Source organism: Dendrobium catenatum, unplaced genomic scaffold, assembly GCF_001605985.2.
Source record: "Dendrobium catenatum unplaced genomic scaffold, ASM160598v2 fragScaff_scaffold_1077, whole genome shotgun sequence".
Lineage (NCBI taxonomy): Eukaryota > Viridiplantae > Streptophyta > Magnoliopsida > Asparagales > Orchidaceae > Dendrobium > Dendrobium catenatum.
The window spans coordinates 342,904-355,247 of NW_021319539.1; the positions used below are offsets into that span (position 1 = coordinate 342,904).

Genomic DNA, 12,344 nt, shown 5'->3' on the forward strand with positions numbered 1-12,344 from the left:
ATGAAACACCTAGGCAAAATGCATTCGTTTCTCGGCATACAAATCAACTCTCAGACCAATCAATACTCTCTCTCTCTCTCTCTCTCTCTCTCTCTCTCTCTCTCTCAAAAACCATATGCCTACTCTATTCTTCAGCAAGCTGCCCTTACAACTACAACTCGTTATCAAATCCCATGTGCATGAAACTACCTACAGATACTTACGAACACTACGTTATCTGATCCCGCTCTCTACAGAAAACTCATGGGCTCTCTACAATATTTGAAACTCACTCGCCGAGACATAGTATATAGTGTCAACTTGCTCTCTCAACATATGCATCATCCTCTTTCACAATGCATATATCTTCTCAAACATCTGCTACATTACATCAAAGGTACTCTAGATTATGGTCTACCCATTATCAAAGGTAATCTCACTCTTCAATCTTTTTCGAAAGCGGACTGGGTTGGGGATCCAATTTCTAGGAAGTCTACTTCCAGGCATTGCTCATTCTTGGGCAACACTCTCGTATCATGGACTATAAAGAAACAAAACACGGTAGTTAGATCCTCCACAGAATTGGAATATCGAGCCCTGGCTACGCTCACTGCTGATATTATCTAGCTCAGGAGAACTCTAACCGACTTCGGCATCATTTTAGATCAACCAATGGATCTCTTTTGTGACAAATCATTTGCTATTGCCCTGGCAAACAACCCTGTCTTTCATGCCAGAACGAAGCATATTGAAATTTATCATCATTTTGTTCATGATCATATCCAAAATCATAACATTCGTCTTCTTCCAATAAGTACTATCAATCAACTCACTGATATTTTTACCAAACCTCTGCCAACACCACGGTTTCATCAGTTCATACTCAAACTAACAATCCAGTAAGACCCATCAGTTTGTCAGGGGATTTTAGAACATACAGATAACGAGAATTAGTATTATGGCACCCTTGTAATAAGTATACTTGTATACATGATAGTAGCCCTACTCTTGTCTATATATAGCTTGTACTCTACTGTTGTAATGAATAAGATTTTAGTTTTTGTTTCCTGGCCTAGCTCTTCTCCTACGTCTCTCATCTTCTTGCCGCATTCAAGATCCTTAGCTTCTACACCAATCATAATATCACAGTTAACAAAACAACCAAAATTTTCAGGAAAAAGCATCTCAAGTGCTCAAGGATCTTCATGGGCACTGCCGCGGGAGGTGATTCCACTCCTGAGAGTTGTCTTGCTACGGTTCGCAATAGGCTTACTTCTTGCACTGGTTCCAGATTGATCTTTAGCTGATTCTTTCTGCTTGTCTCGAATGAAAGGAGAAGACAGTCGGTTCGATGGCTGATGCTCCACCGTTTTCTTCACTTCCTTCTCAATGGAGGCATGCTCTCCTTCTGAAAGTGGCGCCATCCTTTGAGGTGACTTCGCTGCTTGAGCTTTCATGCTTTTGCTCACTTCAAGCTTACCTCCTGCACTGAGCCCAGAGTAAGAAGAACCTAGTTCTTTACGCTTGGTTTGAATAGAACTATTGAATGAACGCCTTGCAACTATTTTCTTCATTGTTTTTTCATTGGAGCAATTGCCATCCGAAAATACAGAAGCAGCACCAAGTTCTTCTTGCACATACAAGATGTTCTGGGCAGAAAATTCAGTATCACGCAGCTCTACATGTTGGTTGCTCCTGCTAGCCTGCTTGTGTATAGTTCTATAATTATCATCAAATGGCTTAACTTCATCTTTACCTAAATCTATTGATAGCAGATGAGATTCTCCTTGTGCTTTAAGTCTACGGAATTCTTCCTCCAACCTCAGAATCCTCTTGTCCTGTTCTGCACTAATATGACGCAGTAATTCTAGTTCTTCTCGATCCTTGCTTGATATTGGATGCTTGGCGTCTCCTGTATGATCCTGAAAAACATAAAATAAAAACTCAATTGGATCATTAAGCTTTATCAAAATTAATCAACACATTTTGGTTCTTAAAAAATGTGAGATAAAATTTCCACATTGTTGAAAGTGCTTGGTTGCATCCGACATTCCCGAGCAGCAAGATCATCCTTTTCATGAAATTTTGTTGAGGATTCTTGGCCTTCTTGTTTGTCACAAGGGAGTAGCATGGAGCTGTCAAGAAGATGGCGCTCGGATTCCAGAGGAGATAGTCCACACCTTATCTGTTTTATCGAAACCAATAACAAAAGAAATAAATGCCTATGCATATGGTAACTGTTAATGACTTGACAAGAATTTAAAAGTTTCTCACATCAGAGGAACGCAAAAGCCTGAATTGATCTAAGATCCCATCCATGCTGTTTCTTCTCCACCCCAATATCCTCGGACTACAACCTTGCCTTTCATGTTTTCCCAGGCCAGCAATCTCACAAATCCATAGCTAAGATTGAAGAGATGAATTATGCTTTAGAATGAGAATTCGAGAAGCATTACTCTTTCGAAATACTAAAACGTCATTTGGGACTACTTTCTTACTGCTTCTTAAACCAACTTTTTGATATAAATTGTACTAAAAAACTACTTTAAAAAACAGTAAGAAAACCGTCATAAACGAAGCCTAAATTACCTGCAGTGCTAGAAAGCAATGTTGGAATAAAAAAAATGCTTTTGGAACAAGAGAAGGCTAAAGAGAATAGAAGAAAGAAAGTAGAAATTTTATTTCTCAAATTTTGGCTTGATACAACTCAAAGACACAACCACTATTTATACTAGTAGTACATCGTTGGGATTATGCCAACACATTTCAATCTAATGGTTACAAATAATCCTCTAGAGTATTCTCATATCTCCTATCATAAATAACATTAAATGCATATTCTAGACTTTTCTAACAATTACTCCTTAAAAGACCCTCTAGAGTATTCTCATATCTCCTATCATAAATGACATTAAATGCATAGATCTCTAGAGTCTTCTTTAATAGATTTCTCTAGATTATGGGCTTCAATCAAAAGCCCAAATAATAACGGGCCAAATTAAGTTTAATTTCCAACAAGCAACCCCCATATATGTTGTCAGATAGCTCATCGGAAGCATCTTCTTCAGTCATCTGGCTCTTCGCTCGATTGATCTCATCAAAAAGTTCTTGGAACACAAGAGGAGCCCAAGCATAATCACACATGTGATCAATTTGTTCAACAAAATTCCATAAGCTCGAAGTAACACTCGTGTTGCTCGAAGGTAAGAGAACAGTACTAATAAATAGTCCAACAAGCAAAACCACAAAAGCCTCAACGGCATCATTCGACTGGTCCATGGCATACTTCCTCAAATGGTAGACAATTTCGTATCTGGTCACCGCACCCCTTTCAAATATACGGTGATAAAAATCCCTGTTCAAATTAGAATTGAGCCTAACTATTTTTCCATGATTTGGAAGACCAAAGATAAGTGCAATGTCATCTGATTTGAACTCAAGACGATGTCCTGCAATGCTAAAGCTGTTATCGAATTTATCATACTGAAGAAGAAGCTCAAGTAACAAGGAATGGTTGAGTTCTAAGTAAGGGAGGTGGAGAATGTAGTTGAAGGGTGTGCGTTGTAGGAGAGCCTCGTGTTGGTGGACAATTAGCCCATCCTGCTTCAACTCGCACAGGACATCATAGAAGAATTTCATACTTCCTTTTAGATCAAATGATTTCACTCGCTTGGCCATAACAAAATGATCTGCATATATTCACTCAAGTTATTGGACATCACAGAAGAATTTCTAGTCAGAGCATGTATTACACCTGACAACTAATGAAGTGGAGGAAAATTTGTAGATCTTTGTCAATTTTTTAGTAATACTTATGAGCAATTTTTATAAGGTATTCTCGTAGGGTTTTGGACTTGTTTGGAGCAAGTTGGGATGAATAAGCATCCAAATCTAGAATTCAATCCGCGGAGTACGAGAAATAATTTTGTGCGGAGTCCGGATAGGAAGAACAGTTCAAACATGTGAGAGTAAATACTATGTACACATTTGAATACAGTGTGTATCAAATTTTTATACAAACAGTCATAATTTGGACGATTCTTCCCTTCAAACTTCACCTAAAATAATTTCTGTAGAGGACAGGGTTTTTTTGCCAATAAACTGCCACGTGGTCTAAAAGGGTTAAAGACAAGAGCCTGCAGCTTCATGGAGGCCACAATTGGCATATTTCGGGTTGCGTGGACCCGCGTAGTTAGTCTAATTATTTTAAAAATAGATTAAAAAGTCAAGAACAAATATTTTGGACATGTTGATCGTTAATTTTGAATTTAGTCAAATATATAATGTCTAATATAATAAATGTTTGATAACTTCAATATTGTCATTAATTAAGTTAAACAATGACGATAGAATAAAAGGATTATTAATGAGTTGAACACCAATAAGACGGATCAAATAAAAATTTTAATTTGAAAACAAGTAATTGAATTATGATTTTAATATTTTATTTATTTAATTTATTTTTGTTAAGAAAAAAAAATCTTATGTATTCCAAATTTTATTAATTGATACAATTATTATACTACAAAAAATTGAAGGGATTAAAATTTGATGAGAATTTTCTAGCTTAAATATAATCCTTTTGGGTCTCGTGCCCGAGCCAATTAAAAAGGCCATTCAGCTCAAAGGCCAGATGGCAGTCTCATCAGGTCTAATTCATGGACAGTTGGGAAAATCCCGAACATTTTGTTGGACCGCAGAGGTTATTTGGGTTCAGGCACTGAACACAGGATACGATTCCATACTTTAGAGAACTGAATAATACTGAACTCAGTACTCTGAAGTACGGAGTTTGGTACTCTACAGTATCGAGCTCGGTATCGAGCAGTACCGAGCAGTATCGAGCTCGGCAACGAGCAGTACCGAGCTCAGTACTGCTCGGTTTGTGGAGTACCGAGCTCATTCAGAACTCAATATGAAGTAGGGGCTGATGTGATGCATTTTTATTGGGCTCCAGATGACACTGTCCGAACCCAATAATTTCGCGCTAATTACTCACAAAGCTTTGATGGAATCCCATACCTCTCTGTTCTTCCTGTCTTCGACGAACAATATGCACCGTGAGAGTATTCTTCATGACCGTCGTAAAATCGAACTCCTCAGAGAGGTCCACCTCTTTCCCTGCTTCCGCCTTCCACTCGAACTCCTTCACAAGATTGGCCACCAGAAACTCCAAATGAAGCATTGCGAACCCATAACCTGGGCATGATCTCGTCCCCACCCCAAAAGGCATCATTTTTATCCTCCGACTTCCAGTTATATCCACGGCATGGCCCTCCCCTTCGTCCATAAACCTCTCCGGCTTGAACTCCATGGGCTCATCCCAATTCTGCCGGTCCCAATGCACATCCGCAACCGCAAAGTGCACCTCCGCCCCAACGGGTATCAAATACCCGTTCAGCTCAAGCTCCTCTTTCACCGAATGCGGCAGCACAAAGTGGCTAGGCGGGTGACGCCGAAGTGACTCCATTACCACCGCCTTGAGGAAAGGCATCCTCTGTAAATTCTCCTCATTTATTATCTCTTCCTCGTCTGTACCTTTCAAAGATTCGATCTCCGCATACAGCTTCGACTGAACCCTTTGGTGCTTTACGATCTCGGCCATGGTCCACTCGAGTGCTGTCGCAGTGGTGACGGAGCCGCTGAGGAACTCGTGGCAGAGGTTCACCATCTCGTCGTCGTTGAGCCCCCGCTCACCGTCGACGTCAGGAAGCTGGATATCAAGTAGGGAATCGACGTAACAACACTCAACGACGCTGCTTTCTAGCAGGTTATGTTTCCTCTCCCGCCTCGCTCTTATCAGCGGAAGGAAGATTTCCGCCTGCTTCCGTCTCGCAAAGACAATGTCTTCCCATCTTTTATAAAACAAGAGCTTGGTGATTGACGGGAAGAAAGCGAAGACGTTGAAGGTCGAGAAAAGTCTGAGGAGAAATGATTGTAGGTAGTCTATTTCGTGGATATCGCTCTCCCCAAATTTTTCACCGAAGCACATGAACGCAAGGATGCAGAGGATGGCGTGTTGAAAGTTCGGCTTTGGTGTGAACCCGTGGCGGCCAGCATGGGAACGGACTTTCTCAAGAAGGAGCTGAACAGCCCAGATTCGGGCGGGGGTAAAGTGGCGGAGGCGTGAGGGATGAAGAACTTCGGAAGAGAGGTTACGGCGAAAGAGGCTCCATAAAGAGCCGTGATTGGAAGAGGAGATGTCGTGGTTTCCGGCGGTGAGGAAGATGCTGGGCTCGACTGGTGGAGGGCGGTTTGAGAATGAATCTGCATGGTGGATGAGGGCGATGTGGGAAAGAGATGAGCTGGAGATGAAGATAGAGGGAGGAGCGAAGGGCAAGAGGCGGAGGCTGAGGATGGGGCCGTGGAGAGTGTGAAAGCGCCGGAGAAGGAGAGTGATTTCTTGAAGGGAACCGCGGTGGATTAAAAGGTGGGCGAGGAAGGGAAGGACGGAGATGTTCGGAGGTAGTGGAGGCTTCGTTGGCTTGGGGAGGTTGGGGAGGCGGAGAAGCTTGACGATAAAGGAAAGGGACAGAGACGAAAAGAAGACGAGGAGAAGCCAAGCCCACAAGCCTAAGGTCATTGGTCCTCTGCTTTTCCGCTGCTTCTTTGCTTTGCCTCCAACTGTCGTGGCCTAAGGAGTAGGTTCTCATTTCTGCAAGCCCAGTATCCGTTAACAGTACAATAACAAATTTTTAAAAGTAGCGTAGTATTAATTAAAATTATACAATTTATTATTAAGGATGCATATATTAGGATTAAACTAACAATTAAAAAATTTATTATGTAATTAGTGATGTATTATAAAAAAGTATTTTATTTTATTTTTGGTTTTGTAGAAATCAGAATTTTTTTTGTTGGAGATTTAAGTCAATTAAGTTAAATTCACACACACATCACGCACGCAAAACTCGAATTCAAAATCTCTTGATTGATAAATAAACCTCTTAACCAACACACCAAGATGAACTACGTGTTCTTAAAAGCGGGATAAATTGTTTTCCTGTTTCTAGGAAATCGGAATATAATTTTTAAATTTCTAATGAAACGGAATTTGTTTTTACAGTTTCAATAAGCTGTGGTTATGTTTTATGATTTCAATAAACCGGAATTTATTACAATTTTGCTCCTTTTTCAAAAAACAGCTCTATTCCCCGAATTAAAATTAATAATGTGCTCTTTTTTCAAAATTTTGCCTAAACATAAAATTTTAAATTTATTTCAAGGTAAAATAATATTAAAATAATTATAATTTCTAATATTTATTTTTTTTCAATATAAATTTTAGAGTCAAATTTATTTTGACTAAATTCTTGTTGATAATAGGCATATAGCTTCGTATAATTTTTTTCAATTGTAATGCAATAAAAATGGGAAAAGACATTGAGTATATTTTTATTAATATAAAATTTGAAATTATTTTGTCATGAATAAAAATTTAAATTAAATTGATTAGTCATAAATTTTGCACATTTTAAAATAAATTTAAATATTTAAAAACTAAACTTTACCTTATTTTATTACAATGCTCCGACTAAATTTTATAGTGACCAACATATGATCCGAATGATTTCAAAGTATTTTAATATATCTTAAATGTGACCGTCAGTTGTTATGATCAATTATCAAATTTTCATCATTGGCGCTCTAACATCTCTCTACTCTAAGGCGTTTTCTGGGCGATTTTAGGGGTTCCTCCCGTGCGATCGGTTTTGACCCTCCTGGTTGGAATTTCTTTGATTGTTTCGGTTTGATTTTCTTGCTCTTCGCATTTGTTCCTTTTTCGTGTGTGGGAAGACGACGGCTCGTCATCATCTTGCGCTGTCCCGTCGTCTTTTGAGGGAAAAACACGATCATTCAAAGAGCCTATTGCTGGCGGCTCTTTGTCCTCTCCGAAATTGAAATTTGTCCACTCGTCTTTTAAGGGTTGTTCGGCCCTTCTTTTTGAGGATTATGTCGTTGATCAAGTAGCTGCACCTTATGCTTTAACTTTGGTTGGTAAATTTGTTTTGAGAAGATCTAATCTTGATGTCATTCGCATGTTCTTTGTTAATCTTAAGCTATCTGGTTCATTTCATGTGGGTTTACTTGATCAAAGGCATATTGCTATCCAATTGGCCAATGACCTTGACTATAGCTGAATTTTTGCTAGAATATCGTATTATATTCAAGCTTGTCAAATGCTTTTTTTGAATGGACTCCGGATTTTGATGTTAGAAAGGAATCTCCTGTTGCTCCGATTTCGATATCGTTTCCTAATTTGTGTTTGCATTTTTTTAATCATCAAATTTTATTTGGTATGGCTTCCATCTTCAGCCATCCCTTATAGACTGATCAAGCTACTGCTTCGGTTTCAAGGCCATTAGTTGCTAGGGTATTGATTGAATTGGATGTCTCTAAGAAACATCCAAATGAAATTTGGATTGGTTTCGAAGTTAAAGGTTACTTCCAAAAAGTTGAGTTTGAAAATTTGCCTATATTTTATTCTTTTTTGTAAAATGCACGGGCATGCTATGAATGAATATTTTTGAAAAAATCCTCACTTGCGTCCTGATAAGAACCCCTTGAAACAATTGTCGGATACTTTTCATACAGAAAAACATATGTGTGAGAATCCTTTGGTAGGAACCGTGAACGATCATCTTGATGGTTTAATTGCTTCTGCCCCTCAAGATCAGGGAGTTTCTCCTTTAAATACTATTTCTAATGATTTACTTAATGTTGCTTCCATTGATTGTGAGGAAAATGTGGACAATACTTTGCACAATGTTGATACTTCTCTTTCTTGCATTATCAACCATAATATAACTGATGCTTGTGATATTATGATTACTAATCTGCTAAGTGTTCAGGATGCAGAAAAGGTTACTAATGTTGATAATCAATTGGTTGGCACTGATGGTGAGAAGAAAGATACTGTTTTAGAGGATGGAGAATTTGTTGCGATGGGGCACCAATTGTTACCTTCATCCAGCATTAAAGTTTCGGAGAGGAAGGATTCTGAAAACTGGGATGATGATGGTAGGTTTATGGAGGATGATTTTCCTAATTTACATAGGAGACAGTCTAATGATGGTAAGACTCCTTCAACCTTAAATTATAATAGTGATACTCTTTCTGATACTGATGAGATACTTATTGTGGCTAGATGCTTTGTCAAGGATGATAATGATACTAGTTTTATAAATTTCAGAGTAAAAGGGGGCGGAAGCCCAAGCATATTTCTTTACAACCTGCTAGAAATACTCGTTCAAATACTTCTCATTAATATCTCTTTATATTTAGTAATATTATTTGGAATGTTAGGGGCATTGGTTGCCCGTCTTCTAAGATTCGTGTTAAAAATTTATGTCGTGTTCATCATATTTCCATTCTTGTTTTGCTTGAACCTCTTATCCCTAATTCTAAGTTGGCTAGTACCTCTCGTTATCTTGGCTTTAACCATGCTATTTCGAACATGTCTAACAAAATTTGGGTCTTTTGGAAAAATCCTATTAAAATTGATGTTATTGGAGACTTTATTCAAGTTATGCATTGCAATATTGAGGATTTTAATTTTCATTGTTGTGCTTCTTTTGTGTATGCTGGTTCTTCTCTTTATATTAGAAAGTTGTTGTGGGAATAGCTTATAAATTTTCATAGTATTTGTCAATTGTCTTACATGGTTGGCGATGACTTTAATGCTATCACTACCCCTTCTGAAAGGATGGGTGGGTCGGCTCCTTCATATCATTCTATGTTTGACTTTAATAATATGATAATGACTTGAAATTTGATTGATATTGAGTTTGTTGGTAATAACTTCACATGGAATAGGGGTCACTTATGGCAAAGGCTTGATTGTGTGCTTTTTAATGATTCTTGGATTAATGCTCTTAATCTTATTAATGTTCAGCATCTTAGTAGAACTTTGTCTAATCATTATCCTCTGCTTATCAACATTAATAGTAGTTAAATTAATGCTTCTCCTCAATTCAGATTTCAAAATATGTGGTTATTGAATAATACATTTTTTGATGCTGTCAGTTATAATTGGCAAGCTCCCTTACAACCTGATAACTCTATTTTGGGTATGAAAAGGCTTTGGTTCAAGCTTAAGAGGTTGAAACAAGCTCTGAATTAGTAGAATCACAATGTTTTTAGAAATATCTTCTCTAATATTCTTCAAACTGAACAATGTGTGGCTTTTAATGAAAACTTAAGTCAAAATGACCCTACTGATGCTAATTTTTCTTTGTTAAACCAGTCTAAACTTGATCTTTTTAACTTTCAAGCCCAGGAAGAAGTTTTTTGGAAATAGAAAACTGCTACTAAGTATTTGGTTGAGGGTGATAGTAATACTAAGTACTTTCATGCTTTAACTAAGAGAAAAAGGATTAAGAATAGTATCAACAACATCCAAAGAGAGGATGGCTCTTATTCTAATGATAATGTTTAGATTGCTAATTTAATTGTGCTTCACTTTAAAAACTATTTTAATAAAGTTTTTACTTCAACTAAAGCTATGGAACACTCATTTATTCAAAACATGCTATCTATTGAGGATAATGATTTTCTCTCTAAACCTCCCTCTTTGGAGGAGATTAAATATACTGTGTTTGGGATGAATAGTGATTCTATGGCGGGTCCTGATGGTTACACAACTCTTTTCTTTCAAAAAAGTTGGCATATTATTTATGAGGATATTTTTTCTACTACTTTGGATTTTTTTTGCTGGTAATCCTATTCATAAATTTTTTACTACTACGGCGCTTGTGCTTATTCCTAAAAGTAATTCTATTCAAACATGGAATGATTTCTGTCCTATCAGTCCTTGTACTTTCTTAAGCAAATTGCTTTCTAAAATTGTATCGAATCAACTTTATTCGATTTTACCTAAAATTATTTCTCCTTATCAAATGAGCTTTGTAAAAGGTAGGACTATTACAGAGAATATTCTTTTGGCGCAAGAATTAAGTCAAGATTTGGATGTTAGGGTTAGAGGGGGTAATGTTATTTTGAAACTTGATATTGCCAAGGCGTATGACAATATTACTTGGAATTTCATTTACTTTATGCTGAATCTTTTTAGATTTAACTCGGTGTTTATTAATCTTATTAAAAATTTGTATTGAAAATTTTTTATTTTTCTATTATTCTGAATTGCTCCAATCACGATTTCCTTAACTCTTCTCATGGTTTAAGGCAGGGTGATCCTATTTCCCCTACTCTTTTTATTATTGCGGCTAAATTTCTATCTAGGGGTCTCTCTAATTTATTTGAAATTAATCAAGGCCTCTATTTTAGAAGATTGGGAGGCTTTCATATATCCTATTTATGCTTTGCTGATGACTTTATTATTTTTACTAATGCGACTATTAATAGAGTTTAGAAAATTATGAATTTTTTTAATCTTTTTGAAATGGTTAGTGGTCTTTCTTTAGGTAAAAACAAATGTTGTTTTATTACTTCCAAAAGGATTTCCAATGATCGTATTCTTGTTATCAAAGATGCTACTGGCTTTACTCATTCTAACTTGCCTATTAAGTATCTTGATGTTCCTTTATTTAAAGGTAGAAGACAAACTTTCCTGTTTAACGATCTTATTGCTTCTGTCCAAAATAAGCTTTTATCGTGGGATTCTAACTTTCTTAGTTTTGGTGACCGGGTGACTTTAATCAAAAGTGTTCTTTGCGCCTTACCTGTTTATATGTTTCGAACTAGTTTTCCTACTCAAACTGTCTATAGTAGGATCCACAAGATTATTAACAAGTTTTTTTTGAAAGGTAATTTCTCTTCTTCTAAAATTACTTGGGCTTCGTGGGAGAAATGTTGTGGTGTTTTGGTTGAATGTGGTATTGGCTGCAAGAATATTCATGACCTTGCTAAGGCTTTTTCTTTTAAATTGTGGTATAATTTGCATTCTAAAGAGAATCTTTGGGCTAAATTTATGACTTCTAAAGATTGTGTGGGTAATCACCCGACCAATATTTCTCCTAAACCTGGGGATCTAAAGTTTGGAAAAGGCTTTGTAAGATGAAATGGGAGGTGGAGCCCTTTATTTCGTGAGGGCTTGGAGAAGGTAACATATTTTTTTGGCAGGATAAATGGCTTAGTAAAGATTCTATTGATTCTATCTTGAATTCTACTTCTTATGCTTACGTTAAAGTTAATTTTTTCTTCAATGAGAATTATTGGGATTATGAGAAGCTCTCTAATTTGAGACCTGATTGCATTATTCCGCGTATTTTAAACCTGCCTATTAATACCACTTCTAAAGATATTCTTTTGTGTAATTTTTTCAAATATGGGGGTTTTCATCTTAAAAAAGCTTGGCACTCTTTTAGAATTAAAGGTAACTTGGACAATATTTTTGCTAAAATCTG

At 36.9% G+C, this 12,344-nt stretch overlaps 1 protein-coding gene across 1 annotated transcript; it reads right to left on the reverse strand.

The window, feature by feature from the left end:
* Positions 1–952: 952 nt before the first annotated feature.
* LOC110112419 lies at positions 953–2,340 on the reverse strand. The gene is made up of 3 exons (XM_028698387.1): positions 2,254–2,340; positions 2,000–2,164; positions 953–1,901 (listed from the first exon to the last, which is right to left on the reverse strand). The coding sequence occupies exons 1-3, from the start codon at positions 2,296–2,298 to the stop codon at positions 1,173–1,175; spliced, it is 939 nt and encodes a 312-aa protein (XP_028554220.1). The 5' UTR covers positions 2,299–2,340; the 3' UTR covers positions 953–1,172.
* Between the last annotated feature and the right edge of the window lie 10,004 nt (positions 2,341–12,344).